General features: G+C 45.5%; 1 protein-coding gene across 6 annotated transcripts in view; it reads right to left on the reverse strand.

The window, feature by feature from the left end:
• The window catches only part of WHRN (whirlin), an 83,224-nt gene extending 61,488 nt beyond the window's left edge, over positions 1 to 21,736 (reverse strand). For all 6 annotated transcript variants that reach the window (XM_081065153.1, XM_081065152.1, XM_081065151.1 and 3 more), the window contains exon 1: positions 20,287 to 21,736. In XM_081065153.1, coding sequence (XP_080921279.1) covers positions 20,287 to 20,904 — 618 coding nt within the window. In that variant the 5' untranslated portion in view covers positions 20,905 to 21,736. The remainder of the gene's footprint in view (positions 1 to 20,286) is intronic.
• Between the last annotated feature and the right edge of the window lie 4,683 nt (positions 21,737 to 26,419).

Below are 26,419 nucleotides of genomic sequence, written 5' to 3' on the forward strand. Positions count from 1 at the left end.
CGAGGTAGCGAAGGGATCAGGCGCTTTGGGAAGTGCAGGGATAGATTCTAGGAAGGTCTGAGGGCGGCACCTCAGAGACTGTCCTGTTTCCCCGAGAGCACTCAGCACTGTGCTGCCTGGCTGGGTTGCAACTAGGTGCCTGAACCAGATCTTGAACCTGGGGGCTCTGAGGTTCCGTATCAGTTGGGAGAGGCCAAGAGGGTTTACGACAACACCAGAAGGGCCGATGGAGCATCTCAGATGTGGCAGGTTGCACAGTCTAACTCGGCAATGAAGGACCTTCTAAGGGACCTGCGGGCTGGTGAGATGCCCCCTTGAGGGGCCCTGCGCTTTCTAAGAAGCTGCCTATGGATAGTAAACCACATCCAACGCCCACCTTAAAGCAACCTCACGCTCTGCCTGTGCAGGTTGGTGACTCTGTCAGCCACGTCCCTCTCCCGCTGTGGCGACCGGCAGAACCAGCCAGTCTCCTGAATCAACTGTCAGCTGTGTCGCCTCATACAAGTTACCAAATCTTTCTGTGTCTCTCCTGCCAAATGAAGACCATAATTCCACTCTCTCTTTAGAAAGAGGAGACCTATTAGCATATTGCCTATCACTTAAGAATTCAGTGAGCTATGGCTAAAAAGAAAAACATCATGAGCCCTAGGGAGAGCCTACTGTGAGCAGACCGGTCAACAAGCACTGTGCTCCCATGCTTTTTGTCACGTTTACTGGTGAAACTCGACCTAGGGGCTTGCCTGCCTCCCACCAAGTCTGATCAGAGAAATCTTCATCTGACCTGGCAGCTAGCATGGCTAAGATACTATCCATCTCCAGATGATTATTCAGGCAGCGCATTATGATTGCGGAAATGTAAATTACATGTATCTGTCGTCAAACTTAACAACTTGCTACTTGGATTAATGCTCTCAGGAGGCAAATTTGCTTCACTCCACTATTCGGAGCTGACTCTGAAACCCCCAAATCATAGACCAGGCTGACATGATTCTCTGCTTAGCAGGGGACTGAGAAACAGACTGGAGGGGGCCAGAGTGCAAGGGTACTAGAAGGTGTGTGTTTACACAGATGTGCATATATTCCTGTGTTCAAAAACATGCACCAAAGTGTAAGCACAAAGTGGACCACAGGGTTTCATGATTACCAGACTATCATCCTGAGCGGCATATACAAAAGAAACGCTCTGGACACATAATGGTGAGTCATCCAGCTTATTTCAGGGCACAGACCTCAAGAGGCAAGCTTGTCTCTTCTCGGAAACAGAGATACTCAAGCTGAGACTCATGTTAGTATTTAGGAAGAGAGGAAAGGATGATGCGTGGCCGCTATTCCTGTCCTCACCTTGCCTAGCTGCCACTTTGGGTCCAGACACACTGGGGCACCAATCCTGGCTCTGCTGTTGACTTGCTGTGTGACAAAGGGCAAATTACTTCACCTCTCTGAGCCTGTTTCTGCATTTAAAATGCAACTGCTGTGCATTATTTACAATCACCAAGATATGGTGATTCACATGTCCATTGACAGGTGAATGGATAAAGAAGCGGTACACATATACAATGGAATATTGCTCAGCCATATAAAAGAATGAAACCATACCATTTGTGACAATATCTAGAGGGTAAGTGAAATCAATCAGACAGAGAAAGACAAATACCGTATGAACTCACTTATATGTGGAATCAACAAACACAAAACAAAATAAACAAACAAACTCATAGATACTAAGAACAAACTGATAGTTGCTAGAAAGGAGATGGGTTGGGTGGGGTGGATGAAAAAGGGACTAAGAAGTACAGATTGCCAGTTATAAAAATAGTAATGGGGATTAAAGTACAGCCGAGGGAATACAGTCAATAATATTGAATTATTCATTAATATAATATACTATAATGCCTTAATGTTGTACGTCAGCCATAATTGAAAAATAAATTTTTTAAAAAATGCAACTGCTATCTGGATAATTAAGATCATGTAAACTGCCTATATAGTACCTGGTACATAGTAGGTACCAAACGTATGTAAATTCCTTTCCTGAGTCTGCCAGCTCCTTCTCCCAAGAACAAGCCCTACAAATTCTCTAAATCTCTAATTTGTATGGACACAAATACATGGGCAGTTCTAGCTTTTCTCTCCCAACCTTCCTCATCTTCATACATGTTCTTCTTTCCTTTAATCCACCCTTCTTTGTATCTGCCCCATCTCTGACATTCAGCTCCTCTCCCACCACCTCCAGGAAGCCTTTCTGGATTGTGACTGACAATCCAAGAGCACCCAGCACACTTCTATGAATTTGATGCCATCTATGCAATAGGTCCTACATCACCTTCATACCTCCTGTCTCTAAGACTATAAAACAAGTTCCTTGAAGCACATTGCATATTCTGTTCTCATTATAAGTTCTCCCTGCTCCTTCCCAACCACTCCGTCATCCATCCATCCATCCATCCATCCATCATCCATCCAACAAGATATTTACTGAGCTTTCTATATGCCAGGAAGCCCCCAGGAATCTGTTCAAATGGGCTGCACAAAGAGCAATGCACTAGATTAGGGCTTAGGCATCCCATGCTTCCCCACACGCATGTGAACATACACACCTGAGATTCACATGGAATTTGGAGAGAGAAGCAGAAGAGGGAATAGTTAAGGGCTACCCCTCTGGAGTCAGGCTGCAGGGGTTCCCATCCGAGCTCTGCCACCTGCCAACAGCAACCTTGGGCAAGTTACTGTGCCCCAGTTTCTCAGGCATAAGACATAATAATAATGGCATTACCTCACAGGGCGCTTGTGAGCATTAAATTTAGTTAATATACATAATGTGTTTAGGGCCCGGAACACAGGTAAGTGCTCCAAGGGTTAGGTGTTATTATTATTAGAGAGAACTCAGAATGAAAGTCCAACCCACCATTCATGATAATCATTGCTACATTTTGGTGTTGGTCCTTCCTGACTTGTTCTGTTCATTTTACAAATGTGTGGCTGTGCATACACAAAATTGCTGTTGTCTGATGTTTCCATAAATGGACTCATACTTAAAATTGTCATTGCCATTTTTTCCAATTATAAAAACGTATTTTGAATGTCTTTCCTCGCCAGTTCAATGACATTAAGCTCCTTTCCACATTACATTACATTCTCTGAAAGATATGCAACACCGCTGAATTCCCACTCCCCTATTGCTGGACATTTAGGTTGTTTCCAGTTTTTCTTTTTTTTTTTTGTCAGCACACACAGTCAATGCTGTAATAACATGCTTTTATGTGCATCTTGGAGCACATGTGCATCTAATTCTCTGGATGGAAGAAAGGTGGAATTCCTGAAGCAGTGGGTAGTGTGTTTTTCATATGCAATCTCTTCCTGTTGTCGTTTTTAGAACCACCTGCAGGGGGCAGCACTGTACCATGTGGGGCTACAGATCTGAGTTACCACCCGCAGGGGCTTTCCAGTGATCTTTTCCCAAAGCAGAGAGCCACCCTGCTTGATGCTTTGTTCCACAGGCTCCAGAAACGGCAAATCTTGGCTCTGTCTTCCATCTTTATCTGGGGACTAAGAAATTGTAAAGCACCAAAATAAAAAGAAATCTTAGAGTGAGGACCCCCCAAGAGTTTGTCAGTAGAAGGTATACTCATTGGAAAGCCATTTCCAAAATTCCACCTCTTCTTAGCTATGACACTTTAGACAAGTTACTTAAGCCCTCTGGGCCTCAGTTTTCTCACCTGTTAAATGGGGCTCCTACCTGTTAAATGCCTACCCTTAGGGAATCGTCATGCAGACAAAATGAGGATTGAGGAGATAATGTACACAAAGCATCTTGCACAGGGCTTGGTGCACAGTAGGTGGCCAGCAAATGGTGGTTAATATTATTGGTAATAGTAACATTACAGTGATGACCACTTGGTTTATTCTTCCCATTACACAGATGAGGAAAAGAGACTCTCCTCACAGTAGGCGGTGAAGTATCTTATGCAAGGCCACAGAGAGGATGGTAAGAGGCAGGGCTTGGATCTGAAATTTGGACTCTCCAAACTTATGCCTCTTTCACCAACAGTTCAGGGAGATTTAGATGACACAAGGCCAACCCTATGTCTCGGGCTCACAAGATGAGCAAGGAGACAGGGTCTGAAGAGGGCACATGGGATTTGTAGGCTGTAAACAAGAAAGAGACTCTGGACTCCTGAACCCTGAGCTGGTGCTGGGTGCAGCTATCTGGGCTGGAAAAACCCTCCTCGTTCAGCCCCACTTTGAGGGAAGACCGAAATTGGTGATGTGAACTCTGCCCCGATGGCATATTTTAATGTCATGAGAAAGTAAAGCCCTAATTAGCCCTTTGTCTTCACAGGTCTTGTTCTCTGCACCACGTTTTTAATCTGTGTTAATTACCTTTTACAGGGACCACTAACTGCAACAACTTCCCAGCCTCCTCTCCCAGTCTCTAAAATCAGTCTCTGCACAGCAGCCAGTGCATCCTTTATAAAATGCAAGTGGACCCTGTCCCTTCCCTACCCCAAACTCTCCCATTGCTTCTGATGGGAAATGCAAAATCCCCCCAGTGCATCTCAGACCTATGTAGCTGGCCCTTCTTCCTGGCCAGCATCGTTGCCTGCCCCCGTCACCTGCCTTTTCTTACAGTATCAAGTGCTCCAAGCTATTTGCACGTGCTGTTCCCTGTCCCTGAAAGAACATATCTCAACATACTTATACGAGTGATTACTTACATCTTTCTCAATAAATAGAGAAGGCAGGGAGTTCTTCTGGTTTGGACACAGATGTATCAATAAATATGAAAGATAGGAGATTGTAGGTGATTCCATATAAAATGAGAGACAATGAAGAAATGCAGTTGAAATTGCCTTCCTCCTGAAATTGACTGCCTTCCTCTTGAAACCAAACACCAATGAAAAATTTTACCTCTTTTGAGGTGCCAATGAGTTCTCTGGTAGAATCTAATAATGTATTAATTTCCCTTTTTGCCTTAGTTGCTAGGAAGCTCACAAGTCCATTTAAATATAAAATACTATTCCTATTAAAGGCAACACACACACACACACACACACACAAACACACACACACACACACACGCACACGCACATGCATTCTTTCCAATATGGTTTCTGATCTCTCCACTTTTTTCATGATTTGCTTTTTAGGTGAAGTCACTCAATTATTTTTGAAATAGGAAGGAATATCATAACTATATTAACAATAGGTAAATAGGATATGTAGAGTTGAAAGAGGGTGTTAAATCATACCCTCTTACAAAAGAGGTGCTTAATAAAACAATTGCCCAGTGGATAATGAATGCTAAAGTACTCCTCAAGAATTAGACACCTTGTACAAGGAGCTGGAGGCAGAGAGATACTTTCCACAGACACTGGGGCAACAACTCTGCTTTCTCTTCCTACCTCTCACCCTCCACTCCCCAGAAATCCTATGCTGCTGCCGACTAAGAATGTATGTCATTTACAACATTGCCTTAAACAAATCGTGTTGGTCTCTATTCTGCTGCAATGTTGACATAAGCAGGTAGTGGTGTGGTAAGAACTCACTCTATCTCAAAGTACAGGGGCTTCATTGTGGTGTCCCTCACATCTGTGTGCCCATCACAGGGCCAGGATCTGGGGCAAGGCTGTGCCATTATGTGGCTCATGTGCTCTGGCTCATTCTTTGTAGCCACCTCACCTCCTAAAGCTGCAACCCCAGGGAAAACCAACCAGACTGCAGAGCAGTTGTGTGGGCCCAACCAGGACCCCCTCCCTGAAATGCAGCTCAACAGAAGAATCATGAAACACAACAACATATGTACGAAGCAAAGCTGAACGGAAAGAAGCAGGTGATTCAACCACTGAGGAAATGTGAATGCACAAGGATAAAGGCCAGGGGAGATAGCAGAGAAACGAGGACTAGTTAGGAGAGTGGGAATATCAGTATCTTCTCTTCCCCTTTTCAGTTTTCTTTAATGCTGTTTAAATTTGCCTTTCATTTCGGCCTTACAAAATAGATTTTAATAAAACCAACTGTTCATTCCCTCTGCTCTCTTTTCTTTATGAATTTGACCTTCTCGGTGTGAAGATACAGAAGGAAATCTTTGCTCCACTGCTTGCAACGCCAGGATCGTAGAGGCTGGAACAGGAACCTGATATTTTAAAGCCCTTGTTCTCCAGTATCTTTGCTTCTAAATGTCTTTGTGAGTAAAGGCTGTGCTACAAGGAAAAACACGAAGGATCAAAGAGCAAGAAATAACATTGTCCTTGGAGATAATGACACCAGAAATTTGTGAGATAGTGACGGAGTGACCATCCCTTTGCAAAACAACTCATAAGACCAGGAAAGAGAAGATTCTAGAAAGATACTGATTCCTTTTCAATGTAATTTGTCAATTATTCACTAAGCCTGGCTTTCAGTCTCTTATAATTTAAGTAAATTCCTTTACAAAGATTCTTTAAATTTTGTCTCTTTATTCTTTTCTTCTTTTCTTTAGGGAAAAATTATTAATAACTAGATTCTCGGAGTCATAAATATAATCACTCAAGATAAGCCTCGATGGGTTTGCAATGGAGTGTTTTGTTGTCTAGAATCAATGTCTATAGCACAACCATCCATCAGGAAAATTTGTTCATATCAATATCATTTTCTCGGTCCATGAGTGGATACACGGATGGGCTGTTTCTCCTCATTGACTCTTTCTTTCATTCCTGCCCCTCATCACTTCTTGTATGGTCTTCCTTAACAAGGGGAAAGCCTTCCAATTTAACTCACCCTCAGACTGAAGAATCTGAATTCAAGGTGAATGAATCAACCATCTCCTCAGCAGATGTGACAAAGAAAAAGACAGATAGATTTGATGGCACGGAAATGTAAAACACTTATGATTAAATGGGCATAGGACATCAGTAAGTTAGACAGCAAAAGTAAATGGATATGTTATAAATATGATATACATTATACGTGTATATAACAATATATAATATACACTCTTACATAGGCTATACATTTTATATAGTACATATCGTATATATAACTATACAAACCATAAACATGCAAAGGAGTGCAACAGCACTATTTAAATTATGCAAATTAAAACAGGATACTTTTTTGTCTATCAGATTGGCAAAAATGGAAAAGAAATATAATATCCAGGGTTGGCAAGGCTGGGGAAAAATGAGGTATCCCATACACTGCTAATGTTGATAGGAGAGACTGTAAAAATACAAACTCTTCCCCAAGAGCAATTTGGCAACAGTTACCAAAGCCTTAAAAACCCATCTATCCCCTGTGCCAATGCCACCTGTAGAAAGACAGCCCAAGGAATGATTAGAAATGTGCTTAAAGATTAATGTGAAAGGATATTTAAAGCAGCAATATGGATAATGTTTTCAAAAACAAGCCATTCAACAAGAAGAAATTACTTAAAGAAACCATGTACTTCTTTGCTAGGATACATTACATAATCATTAAAAATCATGTTCTAAAAACATTTATCAAAGTGGGAAAAGAGTCACTGTTTGGTGAAAGAAGCAGGCTTCGCAGCTATGTTCACAACAGCAGTTTTGTAAAAAATTCCCAATACAAATTTACACACACAGACACACAGGGGATTGGAAAGACAGGAATCAAATTGTCAATAGTGATCGTCTCTAGGTGGAGGAGATTATCAATGATTTGGGGATTTTTCTTCCTTTGTGTTTTTCTGTGGTTTCTAAGTTTTCTAAATTGAACTCATATTTCTTAGGTCATTAACACACACACACACACACACACACACACGCTTTATTTTAAAAGTCCAGCCTGACTCTTCTACTCCTGATGTTTCCTATGACCCAGGCAAAAATGGCCCTTTATTTATCTAGTCTGTGACGGGATGACAACTACTAGCTTTTTACACAAGGCCCAACAGACCCTGTTCTCATCCTGCCCAGACAGCAGACAGCGTAGACAGGTTCAGACTCCACCATTCAATGATATGATTTCATAAGTTATGGGTTTATCCTAACGAGGGTTGAATTGAGGTCACAGTTGAGTTGAGGTCACAGTTACCTATTTAGAGAATTTCCCCAGACAACGTACAAAATAAAATCCTGACAAAGGACAGGGCATGATGAAAGAGGTAAGAGAGAAGGAAAGATCTGGTTCCTTGCGGCTCTTCTTGTCGAATGGCTGCAAAGCCACTTCCATGAGGAAAAGAATCATGGAAGACAAACATTTACTGAACCCTGGCTCTGGCCAGTTTCTCAGTGAGAAACAGTCGAGAGACAGTGGCAATGAACACATGCTTTGGAGTCAGGAAGACCCGAGTTCAAATCCTGGCCCTGCCACCTCCCATCTGTGCACTGGTGACTGGTCACTACCTCTTCCTGGTGGTTCAGGTTCTTCTCCCCAGGGGCTGTGGTGAAGAGTCGGTGGGGGAGGAAAGGGATTCACACGAAGCCCTAACAGAGCTTCTGGGGGCACAAAGACCCTTCCTGCTGGCCACGTTTATTAGTGTGCTCAGTATCATAAGCATCTTGTGTGTTATGCATTTTATACCAGGAAGAGCGTCGTCCAGGAGGAAAACCGACCCCAACACAGTGGTTTGGACATAGTGGTATTGAGTCAATGTTCAGGTTAACAGATCACCCAGTGCTTTAACACGTTACCTATATGGCCACCAGTATCCCCACTTTACAGATGAAGAAATTCAAAGTAACTTGCCTGTCACTTGACTATTATTGTCCTTATAATTTCATTGATGAGCAATCTGAGAATCAGAGAGGTTACGAGGTTTGTTTAAGACACCACAGGTACAAAGTGGCAGAGCAGGGCTTCAAACACCAGACAGTGTCTGTCTTCAGGGCCCAGGCTCCAGCGCTGTGACATGTCACCTCTCTCTGGTTGTTGGAGGGAGGGACACATTCCCTCAGGTCAACAAAACCTTGGCCACTTTCCATCTTTGTGACAACAGGCAAAGGACTAACTCTTTGCAATTTTGTAAAATGAAGCGACAAAAGCAGCCCCTACCTCAAACCTGATAGGGTTGTCGAGAGATTTAAACGAGTTTTTATACATAGGGTACTGAAAATGGTGTCTGGCTCATTGTCAGCCCTCAGTACAAACGTTATCATCGTCCAAAGAGTAACCCAAGAAAACACGAGGACATGTATTACCTGCATCCTGACAGAGTGAAGCAGGCCACCACACTGGGGGAGCTGAGGGGAAGGAGGATTCCAGCTGCCCCCATCTGTGGGCATGAGGGCACATTTGCTGGGAGCTTGCATTGGGGCCGAACCCCACAGGGGCTATGGGTATCTACAGGCGCAGAGAAATAAAGCCTTATTTCAGAGAACGGTGTGTTGCTGGTCTGGCCAAGTGTGGACAGAAAAGGGCATTCTGTGGGTTAACAGGGATCAGATTATGGGCAGCCCGAACATCAGGTTAAGGGGCTCAGCCTCGGCCCTGCAGGCCCCCAGCTCCAGTGCAAAGCATTAGGCGTGGCGTGGTTTGATCAGATACACATTTAGAAAGTTAGTCCTGCCGCCAGGGTGCTGAATGGACTGGTGGGCAGATGAGCAAGAAGAGAGACAAAGAGAGTGAGACGGCCACTGTAGTGGAAAGTGGCAGCAGTGGGGAGGAGGCAAGTGATTTCTGAGACATGCTGGGGAGAGGTCAAGCCTGGAGGGTCTACGCCAGTGGTGTCCAAACTGCGGCCCGCGGGCCAACTGCGGCCCATGATCCATTGTTAATTGGCCCGCAGCAAATTCCAAAAATATATTTAGTTTACTTAAATAAACCAGGTGAGGCAATACATACTTCACCTCGAGTGAGTGGCCTGGCTGTGTATTTTACCGCATATGGCCCTTGGTGAAAAATGTTGAGAAAAGTTTGGATACCCCTGGTCTAAGCGCATCATCTCCCCGGTGGGGAGACCACAGAGAAGAGGAGCAGGGCAAGACTACTAACTTGGGAAATGTCCACGACTGGAAGGCGAGAGGAGAGTGTCATCAGAGGGTCAGCCATGAACTAGGACTTCCAGTGAAACTAAAGATTGTTTCTAAGACTGGACAAGAGTTGAAAAGAGAAATAAAAAAATAAAGACACTCAAAGGAGGCACAGATCCTGTTCAGAGACAGTAACAGCAAGAAGATGGGTGAAGATACTGATACTTGGGGGCAGTGAGGAAGGAATCTGAGGGCCATCGGAACATCTTAACCTTCCCAGTAGACTTACAATCTCAGGATTGGAAGGACTCTTGGAAGCAGGAGAGGATTAGGTGAGTTGGGAGAACTCTGGGAAAGGCTTGGGGTCCCTAGGGAGAAAGATGAGGGAGGCAAAAGAAAAGGATGGAGAAAAAGGATAAAGGTCACGCTAGGTCCAGATATAACAGAGGACGTCACACCCTCATCCTCAGAAGGATGGAAATGGCAAAAGAATCCCCACCTCCTCAGGACTTCCCTACTACATGGACGTCAATTTCTGAAAGCTGGACCACTTTCCTTTTCTTAATCAGGAACCTCTTAATGAAGGCTGGCATACCATTTCAGATGTGGTTCAAACAAACTACAGGACTTTGAAGTGCAGATGCCCATGTTGTGAAACCACTGCTTCCACCTGCATTAATTACTTCTGCAAATGGCTTTCTCTCTCCCTCATCCAGGGCCCCTGGGGAGCAAGCTCATCAGGGAAGGATGCTGGAAACACGGTTCAGGAAGCAGCCGGTCAGGGATAACGCTGTCACACACTGGCCTCTGTGCCACGGATCTGTCTTGCTTTCTCATATTTTTAAGGGCGGTCGGTCAGGACATACAATTCCATCCGCGGTCGGTCAGGACATACAATTCCATCCCACCCCTGGGCTTGATTACTGCTGTGAAACGACCATGCAGAAGCCAAATTCCAGATAGGAGACATTTTTAAAGAAATTGTCAACGTGGGAATATCAACTACATTTAGTAAATGACTCTGCAATTCAAATCTCTATGACGAATCAGGAGGGCCCCAAGTCCCAGTGTTTCTTCTAATGGCACTTTATTTTTTTATCCCCAACTAAGCAGGCACAACCGAAGATTTTCAAAGCCAAACGAATGCAGTCAATAACATTTTTCATGACAATTCTTGCAGCGGCACTTCCGCGGCCGTGGTTTTTAAACTTTGGATGTACAATGGCAACAAGGACCGTTTGTGAGGACTATGGGGTAGAATCAAGGGTACAGGAGTCTGAGACACAGAGAAGCAAAGGGAGCTGCTCCAGGTTACAGCTAAGGACACTGTCAGATGACCCCAGGTCCATCGCGAAAAGCCATCTCTAACCTCTTGGGTACAGACCTCCCTTTCCTTGATTCTCCAATGTACCAGCTGACCTTGCACATCTGGAATCCTACTCCAGATCAGCTAAGGACAGGGACAGCGTTGGCCTGCTTCTCTGGTCAAGTCTATGTGGATAAATGGGGGAAGGGAGAGGATTCTAAAGGCAGGCAGCGCTTCCCAGACCTGGGGTGGTCAAGATTTGCCTGGGGTCTTATTAAGTTTCAGGCGAGTTGCATTTGTGAATCACTACCTCTAAGGCCCCAACACCTAGGCATTTGGGAATATCCCTTTTGATGTCACTTCTCTGTGTTCCTCCCTGTAGCCTGCAGCTTCAGAAGTAAAGAGGACATCTTAGGACTTGTTTGTGGAGGCTCAGATACCGTGTTTCCCCGAAAATAAGACCCAGCCGGACCATCAGCTCTAATGCACCTTTTGGAGCAAATATTAACATAAGACCCGGTCTTATTTTACTATAAGACCAGGTCTTCAATATAATACAATGTGATGTGATGTGATATGTGATATAATATATAACATAACATAACATAATATAAAATAATGTAATACCGGGTCTTACGCAATATAAGACCTGGTCTATAATATAATATAATATAATATAATATAATATAATATAATATAATATAATACCGGGTCTTATATTAATTTTTGCTCCAAAAAATGCATTAGAACTGATTGTCCGGCTAGGTCTTATTTTCGGGGAAACACGGTAGTTGCTTTGCATTCAAAGTTGAGAGGATGCTGATATTACGAAAACTCAGGTAGAGAGGAAACAGAACTACAAAACTGGCTGCCAGCTGAAGCAAAACCACAGCCAATTCAGCAGAAGAAACACAAATTCTCAAAGGGGGCGGGGGCTGGAAAAGAAGAAAAAATAAGCCCATTTATGCATTCTTGGTAGAGAATAAAGCAGCTCTTAAACATACAACTGATTAGCAGGAACGTGGCCTTCACCTGAAATGTTGGGGCTTCTTGAAATCTGAACAGCGTTGTTGTTGCTTTGAAAAACAAAAAGCCAGAAGCTATACCTCACCCAAACTTGGTTCATTGATTGCTTCAAAATAGAATAAATGATTCTATTTTGGAATCACAGGCACAGTCAGGCTTGGTAAATAACCCATTTCTGGAAATGTGGCTTTCAAATTAAGAGCGAAGTGACAAATGAAATAACCAAAGAGGTCTCATAGGGTAGAGTTTCACTGCAGAGGATGAGGAAAGCTGTTGCCCACCCAGGCACAGAGCACATATTTTTAAAGGCCTTTCACTAAAATACAGTTGACCCTAAAACAACGCAGGGGTAGGGGCGCTGACACCGTGCATTTGAAAATCTAAGTATAACTTAAGCCGGCTCTCCACATACTTGGATCCCAACCTCCCATTAACTCTTGAACAACGCTGGTTTAAACGTCATGGGTCAACTGGAACAAAATCCATCCATAAGTGGATCTGTGCAGTGCAAGCGACATTGTTCAAGGGTCAGCTGTCGTAGTAGAGGGTTTCCTATTTACCAAATTTTTTACACCTATTAAATCATCTGATCACCTCAGCCACCCCAGGAAGGAGACAGGCGGGAGGCAGCAATGCCCATTTCACAGCCCCAAAGACTGAGGTTCAGAAATGTTACGTGATATGCCCACATAGCCACACAGCCAGCTTCATGGTAAAGTATACACTAAAGCCTCTGGCGTTCCCCAATTTTCTATCCAGCACCTACTACATTGCAACACACAGACTTGCTCCCGATATCACACGCAGGAACTAGGGCATTCTGAACTCACTAGCACTGCCTTGGGAGCAGGATCATTCCATTCATTCAGGAATTATTTATTTATTAATTAAAGCACCTACACTGTGCCCAGCACTGTGGAGGTATTGAGGTATGTGAGTGAGCAATGCAGATAAAATCTCGGTTCTCAGAGCTTATTTGCAGTGGGGAAAACAAACAGTGAAACATCCCTTTAGGCAAGTGCACTGAAGAAAATTGAAGCAGGAGGGGTGGGGTGGGGTGGGGATGAGGGGTGCTGTTTCGAAGAGGGAGGCAGGGCTGCAGAGGTATGCAGATGTCACAGCACTTAAAACACTGTGTGACCTGTGGCTATGAGTGGGTCCACGTGCCCCCCTCCCCCAATGGTTCCCCGAGGGCAGGGACATGTATCATTCAACTCTGACTTCCAAGTACCAGCCTCGGGCCTGGCTGTGGTACTGCTCAGAGCAGTGTGGTTAAATGGTTCTGCATGACCACAGGCTAACACATGCCACTTTCCCTTGATGTGTGGGCATCAGACTCCCCACTTAGTAAAATGAAGCCTTTGAATGGTTCTTAAAAGGCCCCGAGATATCTGGCACAAAAGGTGACGCCTGCCTACCCTCCAGCAGGAAGCTGGCATAGTCTTCCAGGAGGCCGGCTACATAACCGTAGCGCTGGGTTCCCATAGAGGGTAAGGCAGAAAGGCCACCTAGTTCCTAATCCCAATAGTGGACCTGGGCTAGTCCATTTCACCTCCCTGAGCACCTCTCTGCGTCCCCTGGGAGGGCAAAAGCACATGGCACATAGTAGGTACTCACTAACGTCAGCCTCCTCTCTTCACAATAGAGTTCCAGGAAAGCAATGTTCAAACACATGTGCACTGGCCTCATTGTACCACCTCCTGCAGCTGGCACCAGAGGTACCCGGGAAACAAATGGAGAGTCTGATTCCTGCTCCTTGCACCCTTTCCACCTGCTGTGCTATAAAAGCAAAATGGAAACATCTGCAGCACAGGAATCTAAAAGGCAGCCCCCACCTTAGAGCAAAATTAGAAGTCGGCGGAAGCTTAGTGTTAACATCAGCTTCTTGCTTGGGGTTAAAAAAATAATAAAAAGGATTGGTTTTGAAAATTTTGTATTTCAGCCTCCATCGACCTCCAGCCATTTCAATGCCATTCCCTCTAATCAGAGTCTCTGGTCCTTGCTGGGTACTAACTAGTCTGGGATCCCTGAGCAGTGGACTTACAGGCCAGGCCATCAAAGAACCTTACTAGAAAACCAGCTGGAGCCTAATCCCCCATGGACGTCTGCTTCAGTGCAAAGCCCTTTGCAGGGCAGAGGGAGGATGACTCGGAGTTGCACATGTGCTGTAAGCATGAACAAACAAGCATTTGAGGGGCTGGCATGCACTTGACAGGTGTGTACTGGCTGTGTGCTGTGAGGCTGAAGGGAGGCGGAGGTGGGAAGTGACAGCACACACAAAATCCAATTGGTCCTGGGTTAAAGGATCATACTTATCTTTGCAGCGCCATCCAAATGATGACTCCATGGCAGGTAATAAACAATGCTGGGTTTGTCAGAAGGGGGTTGGGGACGACAGAAAAACCAGAAGCTAGCGCTGGAGTGATTCTATATCTCTTTCATGCCCAGCTTCAAGTCAGGAGGCAGGCATCTTCTACTATAAAAATATCAATTCTTAAAAAATAAAGGCATTCCCTTCTATCCTACAAAATGCTTCTTTGACTTGAACAGTAAATCACCAGTTGAAAGGATTTTTGTCTTGCATACTGTGTTTCCCCAAAAATAAGACCTAGCCGGACAATCAGCTCTAATGGGTCTTTTGGAGCAAAAATTAATATAAGATCTGGACTTATTTTATGATAATATAAGACTGGAAATAATATAATGTAATATAATATAGTATTATATAATATAGGGTCTTATATAATATAATACCCAGTCTTATATTAATTTTTGCTCCAAAAGATGCATTAGAGCCGATTGTCCTGCTAGGTCTTATTGTCGAGGAAACATGGTAGGTACCATCATTTTCTGAAACCTTCAGGATCAGCGTGAGCCAAACAGACAAGACTAAATTTAAAAAATGGACCCTCTCAATGTACTGCGTCATACTCTAGATCCAGCACCTAGCATCTATTCAAGAAAGGGTTTATTAATAGTGAGCTTTCAATGTGTCACTGCTGGCAGGACCCACAGGACCCAAGCAAGAGTGCAGGGCCCAGGAAAGTCTGTGCACACCCATGAACGTATTACCCATGCTTTCCAAATTGGAATACAGGAATGACACCAGAGGGAGAAGCTGTGTTTCAGACACAAAGTTGGAAGTGGTAATGATTTGTAATGGCTTCCGCTAGCCATACACAATGGGAAAATCACAAATGTGTCATTTAGAACATGCCAGGCCAAACACAATGGTTTAGATTAATATGGACAGATTCTTCCCAGGTTTTTATGCAAAGGAAGGGAGGGTGTGTTACCTCTAAGTAAAAAAGGCTGGTCACTGTTTTTGACTGCTGGAATGTTTCAAATTCTAACACGCACCTTGGATGTACCCAGGGGGACGCAGAGACTAATGAAGCCGTTTAATTCCTACCGAGATGAAACACACCCATACGTATATACATTCCAGCAGCACCCTAAATACCCCATGTTCTGCTCCCTGCTACCTGCAGAATCAGGGACTCGGAAAGCAAGCGGGTAAGTGAATGTGATTTTGAGTGCTCCCAGGGTAGTGTTGTGCATGCCACAATCCTACTGTCATTTTCTCATTTATTCTGGAATGGCAGCAGGGTCGGTGTTCTTGGGTCGACGGACAGCAGTCAAGTTCTCGTCAGTACAGTGCGTAACCCGTCAATTTCCTGATTTAGTAGGATGCGACACAGAGTGCCAAGATTTTCATCTCTCAATCCTTAGCCAACTTTCCTAACTCTGCCTTAAGCGAAAGCAATTCCAAAAGAACAAGAAAACATCACATTAGACATTCTAAACACATTCTATACAGCACTTACTAAACAAATCAGACTGTCTGAGCTGGAAGGGGCCTTGGGAAGCCCCTTGCCCACCCATCCTGGGACACAAAGAGGGTCAGTGACTGACCCAAGGTCACACGGCAAGCATGTGGCAGAACCCAATGCAGCGTCCCTGGTCTGTGGACTCCTTAGCCAATTTATTAAGCACTTTTGGCTGAAAACCTTTGAAAGATCTCATTTTTTATTATTATTGGTTTGGCTCCTGTTCATTCAAGATAGAGTTTTCAAAAATCAAACGTTTCAACATAATTGCAAATAGTAGCTGGCTTGCCTTATCTGGACCTAACACTGCTGATTTAGCAAACAAGCTTCAAGAGAGGGATGGGCCCCCCACTGGACAGAGGGTAAAATGCTCACTGAACTGCTCTGGGTAACAATGGATGTTTGACTTGTCAGAGAGAGAAGTGCAAACACTTTGTATGTTCAATGTACTCTGTTCACTGACTGGAAGGAGGAGAACCTCTCTGACTCACAAACTGTTAAGTCTCTTGATTCCTAAAATTTAATTTTCTTTTTATTACACACACACAATCTCTCCTTTGGGAAGCTCAGAAGATCTTTTCCCCCTTTTCCTACCTGCGGAAGAAAAATAAAGATTTTAAGATTGAACACATCTCCTTAATAGCTAAAACATGGAAACAACCTAAGTGTCTACTGACAGATGAATGGAGAAAGTGTGGCGCGCGCACACACCCACACGCCCAGACACACAAGAATATTATTCAGCCATAAAAAAGGAAATCCTGCCATTTGTGACAGCATGGATAAAGCTGGGGGGGGGGCATTATACGAAGTGAAATAAGCCAAACACATAAAGACAAGATCTCACTTATATATGGAATCTGAAAAAGTCAAACTCACAGAAGCAGAGACTAAAAGGGTGGTTGCCAAGGGGTGGGGGCTGCGGGACAGGGGCCAATGCTGGTCAGAGGGTACAGACTTTCAGTTGTAGGACGAAGAAGTTCTAATGCACAGCAAGGTGACAACAGCTAACAACTCTGTGCTACATACTTGGAAATTTGCTAAGGGAGTACATCTAAGCGTTTTTAGCGCAAAAATAAAATAACTGTGAGGTGATGGCTACGTCAATTAGCTTGATTATGGTAATCACCTTACAATGTATAGGTATGTCAAATCATCACATGTATACCTTAAATACATCAAATTTTTATTATTCAGGGATACCTTAATAAAGCTGGGGGGAGGAAGCAAAATAAACAACAAACATGGTCAGCCCTCTGTATCCTCAGATGCAGAACTCACAGGTAAAAAAAACAGACTCATAGGAACAGAGACCAACAGAATGGTTACCAGAAGGGTGGGGGTGGGGGATGGGTGAAAACGGGGAAGGGAAATATACAGTTAATACTGTGGTAAGTTTCCACGGAGACATGATTACTAGAATTAGTGGTGGTGTGAGCACATTGCAAGGTATAAAAACACCCTACCACTATATTGTACACCTGAAACTAATATTACTAATGTAATGTTGCATATCACCTAAGGGTATGTTTTGGGGGTGGTGGGTGTTCTGGACCCAATCCCCCATGGATACAGATGGATGACTATAAATAAATAAAATTGAGGAAAAGAAAACATGTCTTCTACTAAATGCAATGTGGTGTCCTGGAACAGAAAAAGCATATAAGCAGAAAAACTGGTGACATTTCAATGAAGTTGAAGTTCAGTTCATAGGAATGTAACTAACTGCACCTTAAAACCCCTGACACCATGCCCTAGAGCACTGTGGTTTATAAAGAGGGACTGGGAGAGAAAGAAAAAGAGGGGCTGGGAGCGGAAATGCTGGTTAAGGGCAGTCTGCACTTGGTAGAGAAGTCAGGCCTCTTTTGGCTTTCAGTTAAGGGACTGAATATCCTTAATTTTGTGGAAATGTGTCAAGTGCCAGGTGTTCTTCTCCACTGTCCCTGAGACTGCCTGCCCATCCTGCAACCCAGAGGCGCTAGTGCAGGCCACAGAGACAGGTTCCGCCTCCTCCTCCGTTTTAAATTCCACCACAGGAAGCCTGTCCCCCTTTCTCCCTGGAGTTAAGGTGACACAAAGCAGCACTCATTTTGCCTGTTGCTTCTGAAGGGTCAAAAGGGAAGCATTCTGGGCAGGTTATGTGTCTGGCGCTGGCTGGAAGAGGGGCACCCCTAAGTAGAAGCTCATTCTGCTTTAGCAGACACGTCTGGAGGAAAAGTGACGGGGACAAAGGGGGCTGCTCAGCTCATACAGGCTCCCACACATCCAAGGACAGTTTCTGCTCCTATCAACCTCTCCCTCTGGCAGGGATTAGTTCTGGGGCTTCAAAAACCATGCCATGGGGAACTTAGGTTTTCCTCGGGAAGCAACAAGAGTAAGTAAGACCTGGTACTGCTGAGAAGTCACAGAATTAACAGCACCTTGGAGTAGTTCAGGGAGGTTCAGGCAGAAGGTGCAGAGTGTCCTCCCCGAGATGTGAGAGGGCTGAACTGAAACTCTCAGTCAAGCAGCTCCAGCCTTATAGGCATGACTGAGTCTGGGGGTGATTTGAAGGGAGAGTCTGCGTTTTTAATGTCCGGGTTACTTGAGGACTTCTCAAAGTCTATCACCTTGCGATGATTAAGTTACCCAAGTCTTTCTGTTTTTCAAATGGTCACTAAAATTGAATCCACGTTTATAAATGACCTTTTGGTTCAAGTATCTTTCAAGTATAAATTTATCATTTGGGAACTCCAGACCTTTTAGGGACAAAGGCTAATGGATTTTTTTTTTAAAATAAATATATGGAATGTCAGTCAAAGGGAAAAGATTGATGTGGGTAGGATGAGACAGAGAAAATATGGGTGCATGGAAACCCACAAGGACCGCTGTGCACTGCAACATCACTCCTTCCAACAATATAAGCCAATCAGCCTTTTTCCAGAAACAGCAAATATGTTTCCAAAATCCTCAAGGGCCTTCCCCAGGGGCAGGTTGGCTAGGAAGCAAATAAGGGAAGCCAAGGTCATAGATGAGATGGACATGTCCTAGGAGAACAGTCAGGAAGTGAGCCCAAGACACACCTGGCCATAGGTTACTGAATAACACACAGGAAGCAGCGGTGGACCTTTGCTGCCTAAGAGTTTCCCAGCAGCCAGCAGGCCCTCGAATGGAGTTCAAAACACCTGCACTGAGAAGACCGGAAGCAGAGGCAAGGGGTGGGCTGGTGAGAAGCTGGGTCATCAGCAGGCCCAAACCCTAGGAAGCATTTTCCCCGCAGAAGCACTTTCCTTTTCCCCAAAACTCTTCACTTCTTGAACACAAAGGTCGTGTGTGTGTGTGTGTGTGTGTGTGTGTGTATGTGTGTGTGCAAGGGAACCTTGAATCCACACATAGACCAACATTATTCATCTCATATTCCAACTGGTTTGCAATAGCCCTGGGTGTGAGATTAGCAAACACGCAGATTCCTTTAGACAACACAGTTTCTAGTGATTTAGACAACACAATTCCTAGGAGCTTGTTGTCATAAGGTTATTTTTCTCAATTAACAGACACAAAAAGTACAACTACTCTCAAGGGAATGCGGGATTTGTTTTTGACATTTAGGCAGCGGCTTCATGTCCAACAAGGTTAGGGACACTTATCTGGTCCTGTTGCCTCATTTCCCAAGTAGAGAACGAGAGGTTCTGAGAGGACAAGTGCTTTATCCTGGGATACACAGCCTGGTCCATGAACAGCAGGGTCGGGCCAGAGCTCTGTGGATGACCAGAACAGCCTCCTCGGGCCACTTGGAGCTAACAAAACTTTCTGGGGCAAAATCCTACGGAATAATGAGAATAACAACAGCAGAAGCAGAGGACACTCACTGATTACTATCCATATGCCAAGCAGAAACCTTCTCTTTTTTAATGTTCATAAGAATCCACAGCCACTTTTATACTTTGCGATCATCTATTCGCCCAAGTATTTAATAATGTGTGTCTCCCACACACTACTAGCCTTTATGCCTAACAAAGGCAGGGTCCATGCCTGCTTTGCCCATCACTATATCCCCAGTGCCTGGCATCTATTTGCTCAATAAACTAGATGCTCCTGTTTTACAGAAACACTTTGAAGAAATGGAGCCCAGAAAGGTCATATGATTTGCCTAAGGACACACAGCACGGAGCTACTGCCACCATGAGTAGCTGCATCACTCTGCCTTGAACTCATCCTCAAACCAGAGCCCTACCTTGACGGCCTCAGCATGAGTCACCCGGGACAGGGACTTGTCGTTAACACGAAGAATCTGGTCCCCGATTCGCAGCCCTTCCTTCTCAGCCAGAGAGCCGGGCTCCACCAGCGATACATAGATGCCCACGCCATGCTCCGAGCCCCCGCGGATGCTGAAGCCCAAGCCCTCGTGGGCTTTGGCGCGTCGTAGGCTCACCAGGCGCACCTCCCCCAGGCCCGCGCCGTCGGGGCCGCCCCAGGCGGGTTGCCTGTAGGGGGCGGTGGCGGGCAGGTAGAGGCCCTCGGCGGTGTACTGGTCGAAGAGCAGCTGGTCAGAGCGCGGTATGACCAGACGCAGCATGGGCAGCAGGCGCCGCTTGACAGGGCTGTCCAGCAGCACACGCAGGGTGCTCACCAGGTCGAAGACGTTGCGGCGCGCGTGGTAAGCGTTCAGGCAGTGCGTGAACTGCTCCCGCTCCGCCTCGCTTAGCAGCGCCGTCAGCGCCTGGTGCAGCTGGCGCACGTTGGCAGACAGCAGTCGCAGCCCCGCGGCCCCTCGGCTGCCAGCCCCGGCCGCCGAGCCCAGCGAGCCGGTGGAGGACGAGCTCACCGACAGACCGTCCAGCTGCGCGTTCATCTCCCCGCCGAGGCCCGGGTGCACTCCGGGCGCGCGGTGGGGCAGCTGCTGCCCTCGCCAGCGCCGGCGCGACAGCTGAATCCCCGGGAGCGCGGAGATCGTGGCTGAAGTCTGGGTTTGAGGGCGGAGCGGAGGGCGCTGAGGCAGGGGCTGGGTCCCTGGAGACGCAGAGACGGCGGCTGGAGACTGGGTTTGGGGGCGTAGAAAGTGTCCAAATCCTAGGGGTATCGCGGAGACCGCTGCCGAAGTCCCCGGCGCGCGAAGACAGAAGGGGTCGGGAAACTGGAGTCGGCGGGGTGCAGAGACGGCGGCTGGAATCCAGAGGACGCGGAGACGGCGACGGGACCCGGGGTGACAAGGGGTTGGCGGCTGGAGCCCGGAGGTCGCGGAGACTGCGGCTGGAGTCCGGGGTGGGGGACGCAGAGAGAACAGCTACATTCTGCAGGGCACAGAGACGACGGGTGGATGGAGTGGGGGGCGCAGCAAAGCTGTCCTCCCCGTCACACCATGCCCGGGGTTCCCCCAGCCAGGCCGCCCGTTCCTTTCGGGCTGGGGGACCCCAAAGTCATAAGTTGGGGTGGGGGGCGCTCTAGTCCCAGAGCCCCACGAATGGCAGCCGGTGGAGCCGCGCGGGCGTCCGGCAGGGGGTGCGGGGCATGTCCAGGGCAGCCCCGGGATGCAGCAGCCCGGGGACCCCCGCGCCCTGCACCGCCCGGGCGCAGACCGAGCCGCGCGGCCGCGAACCCGGACTTTGCGAACTGTTGAGCCGCCCGGGGCCGATCTTCCGCGAGTTCCGACGCCGTCGCCGCCGCCGGCCCAGCCTCGGCCCCGCCCCTTGCCCCTCCCCCTCTCTCACCCCCTCCCCCGCGGGCTCTTCAGGAAATGACGTCCCGCCTCGCGCCTGGCGGTTGCCTGGAGACGGGGTGAAACAGTCCAGTCCCAGGGAAGAAAGGGGTGAAAGTGGAGGTAGGGGTGGGAGGAGCTCCGGGGGCTCTGTGAGCCCCTTCCAGAATGGGGAGTGAACCTCAAAAACTGCCCTTCCGCGACCGAAGCTTGTGATCAGAATAGCTTTGGAGCAATTAGCCAGCGAACTAATTCAAAATTGTGGGGGCAAATAGTCAACTTTTTGCCTCTAAAATATTCAATGCTTCAGGCTAGGTTTTACTTTAAAACGTTGCTCTCCCTTCTTGCACGCACTGACATACAAGTTCAAGTGTTTATGAAGACGATTGTTGGGCACCTACTGTGTTCAAGATATCTATATCTATATATCTATATCTATCTATATCTATCTATATCTATATCTACCTATCTATATCTATATATCTATATATCATCTATATCTATATCTATATCTATCTATATCTATATCTATATGCATGTACCGATGCCTGTGGGAGCCAACTCTTGTGTAGAGATAGTTCAGACTGCCTTCTGCCCGGTCTCCAGCAGGCGAGAAAGCCGCTTTCAGAAAAATAAAGGGTGCACAACACACACACGTGCATGCACACACACAAATGCATGCATATAAAACTGGTAAAATCTGAATAAGGTGGATGGATTGTATCAATGTCAATGTTCAGGTTGTGATCTTGTCCACACTGGGGGAAACTGGGTGACAGGTGCATGGGATGTCTCTGTATTATTTCGTACACCTGCATGTGAATCTACCACAATTATCTCAAAATTTTAAATATATATATGAAATGGGTTGGGGAAAAATATTCCATGCTCTTCCATCCAAGACAAAATGGGAAGATACTCCAAGGCATGGCATAGAGCCTGTCACCTCCCATCCTACTCCCCTAAATACAACCTAAGTGAAAGCCTCTGCTTTTATTCAAAGGTGGCTTTCTAAGGAGTCAGTAGTGCCCCCCCCACACACACACACACTTCACACATATGCTCTCCAACCTGAATTGCCTCTCCTAAGCTATTTTCCTATGGAAAGCTATATTTTCCCTTAAAAATATTCTGGAATTGCCATTGCATAACCATCTGAGTTTTATCTGGGGGAGGGAGAGATGGTGTGCCCTTGGAAAAAGTAAGTTTGAGCTGGACCCCAAAGGCTGAAGCATTCATTCATTCATTCATTTACTTATTTGATCACTCTTCATTCAACATTTTCCAAACACCTATTCTGTGATGGATCATGTGCTGCATGCTGAAGACTCCTGTTAAAAAGGCGAGATCTCTGACCTAAAGGAGGCCACAATCTAGCAGGAGAGAAAGACCACATAAATAAAATAAAAAACCAGTATGGTAATGGCTGAGAGAGTCCAGGTTTAGAGGATAAAATGGTAAGGACTTTATCAATTAAAGAGGTAACATCTGAATGAAGGCGCCTAAGGGGAAAGGACTTTTTTTTACACAATGGGGAAACATGAAGGATTTTCAGCACTGTTAGCTTAGTGCATTCCCAAAACTAAGGCTAGGAATTGAAGGTATATTATCCCCCAAAATACTCAGTTCTCTTCTTCACTTCCCTAAAAGAGATGTAGGTTAAATTAATGCCCAATAAACATGTTTGACAGGGTGTCTTAAATAGCCAATTCGGCTACCTTTGGACATCTGTCTTACAGCTCTAAGTTTAGCTGTTAATAATGTGTATCCTTCCTCCTTCTTTACTGCTATTGAAGCCTTTGATGTAACCAGCCAAAGATATTTAAGAAAAAGATCAATCTTCCCCACCCCAAAAATATATTAATGGCATACTTAAAAATGCCACCCAGCAGGGCTTAATTGTGTGCAGTTCAGGTTTACTGCAAATGTATTTCATGCTTAGCTTTCACTTAGTTTGTGTTCCAATTATAATTACTGTGATTGGCTTGATAAATGCATCCCAGGAGCTAAGATCCCTATTCCCAACATTTTATTTCTGTGCAAAGAATGTTTGCGAGGAGGTATTTTGCTTTAGGCAGCAGAAACTACCTTGCACACAGGTCTTAGCAGAAAAAGAAACACTTTCCTCTGCAAACATCAGAGACCATCTGGGATGCCGTGTTATTGTTTAATTTCATAGAGACCGATTTGTGAGGGCAGACAAGTGCAAGAACATGGAAAAAAGCACTCAGTGGGGTTTCTTCCATCCATCTTGCATAACCACCTTCCTATCAGTTTGCAATGTGCCTCAATGAAAGGCAGCATGTAACCGTGCTCAAACCTCAAGAATCCTATTTCATGTGTGAAGATGTGCTTGTCATTCAGAAGTAAGCTCTTAGAAATCCAAGATTCCTGGGCTCCTGAGGGCTACCTGCTTCCATCCTGCCTTCAAAACCTGGAAGGAAACCCTGAGTTTGAGCAGGTCTTGGGTGCATACTACCCTCCTCAGAAGGAAACTATCATTCTCCCTTGTATGCTGCAGGCTCTCCTTTGTTGTCTTAACCAAAGCCACTTTTAATAGTTCATTATTGTTCACCAACTCTGGAAAACCAATGCCCTTCTCCTATGGATGTTCCTGGAAAAGCTTGCACACGGTGGAGCAGTTGAAAAGACAGAGGAAAGAAGAATGAATTACACTCAGTTCAGAAGTGCCCTGTGTTGAGCTGGATTTTTTGTTGTTTTAACTGAGATTCAACATACGGAGCTGCATTGTGGATATCATGCAGAAAACCATCATTCCACTCAGAATGTCCTTTTACTAGTTGAGTGACCCACAGCAAATGGCTTCCCTTCTCATCTGTGAAATGGAATTTCTAAACCTTTTCTTTCTCCCCAGAGGTAGCTACAAGTGCCATGTCCTATGCAGTAAATGAAAGCATGCTGCTGCTCATAGGGTGTCATAAAATTGTTAGCTATTTTCTCCTATTTTTCATGGCAATCTTAAAAAGCCTCTTTCTATTTCATAGTCATTTGTAGCTTCTCCCCTTCTCTCTTACCTATTGGAATGTATCCTTACAAGGAAATAGAGATTAATTTAATTTGAAATGAATTTCCTATGGGACTTCTAAAAGAGTATAGTTATTTATTGATTGCCAAACACTGTTTTAAACACTTGTATTTTAATTCACTCAATCCTCCCAACTACTCTGTAAGCAGAGAGACCACCACCACCACCACCATCATCCTGGTGGAACAGCCAGGAAACTGAGACACAGGGACACAACTATCCCCAACGTTACAGAGGTAGTTAGTGGAAGAGTTGGGATTTGAACCCAGGCAGTCTGGCTCCAGAGTTCTTATTCAGCCATTGTGCTGTGCAGCCTTTCAAATGTTTGGTTCAAAGATGCTAAACAGTCCCAGACGAGAATTTTATGAAGATCACATTTTCTTAAAAGTTGGGCTGGGAATGTCTGAAGTTAAAAAGTAGCCACCCACTAATGATCCCTGATTGGTAAGCTGACATTTTATGATGGGGACAATGAGCAGGGGTTTCATAAAGGAGGAGGAGGCTCAAAGCTGTCTGATGTAAGGCATCAGGGGGATGTTTTCCAGCTCTGGGATCCCTAGAGAAAGAAGGTTAGCAACTGGAGTTATTCATTTCTGCTCCAGGACCACAGCCTGTCTCTTCCCAGCAGTGTCAGTGGGGATGGTATCAGTAGAGAAAATGGAAATGTTCGCCTCTATGACTGATAGATAATGCAGACAATATTGATAGAAGTGCAGGGAGATAACGAGAAAAAGAGAAAACACAAAAACATCAGAAAAAGAGGAGACATAGAGGTATTTATCTTGGCCTGGGTGTAATCTCCAGAGTGTGTCTCTGGTCACAGAGAATCATGTGATGTCTGTGCTGGAAGGGTGTTAGAGCATAGAGTTGATCTCCACGTTCAAATTCCATCTCTGATATTTGCTACCAGTGTGACTTTGCACTTACTATAAAATGGAGACAGTGGCATTGTCATCAGTGTTATTAGAATATTGATTGAGCTCATGTATGCAAAGTGCTTATCGCGAGGCCTGGCACGTACCGGGCGCTCTCACAATGCTTAGCATACATGTTGGTTAAAGCTCTCTTCACACGGGAGGCCCTTGAGAACAGGACCTGAGCTCCTTTATCTCTGTGTCTGGTACTCAGCCCCGGGATGAGCCCCTTGTGTGCGCTCAGTAAGTATTGGTTGAATAAATCCATCGTTCCCTCCCTCTCCCACCTGTGTTAGAGATGGGACAATCACGGGCCACAGAGGATCACTGTCTTGTCCACAGTCCCAATGGGAGCCGGTGGTGCCTGTCCCAGATTCTCTCTTTAGTAGCGAAAAGGAAAATGTACTGAGTGCTTGTAGAGAGCTAAGTACTTTACAGATATTGGTTCCTCACAACAATCCTGTGAAACAGATATTATCATTGCCTTTCTTTTACAGATGAGGAAGCTGAGGGCCTGTGCTCTGAGGTGGTTTCCCCAAAATCTGTACTGTTAACCACCCACCCTACTAGCCCACTACACATTCCCATTGCATCTTGTATGAAGACAGATGTGATTGAAGCTGACATCTCTCCCACAGCTTTGGGGGAAATAGCAAACTATAACCATTGCAATAATAAATAGCAGGAAGCCCATTTGTGGGCTGGAAGGAGG

The sequence above is a fragment of the Rhinolophus hipposideros genome, assembly GCF_964194185.1.
Source record: "Rhinolophus hipposideros genome assembly, chromosome: 11".
NCBI classification, from domain to species: Eukaryota; Metazoa; Chordata; class Mammalia; order Chiroptera; family Rhinolophidae; genus Rhinolophus; species Rhinolophus hipposideros.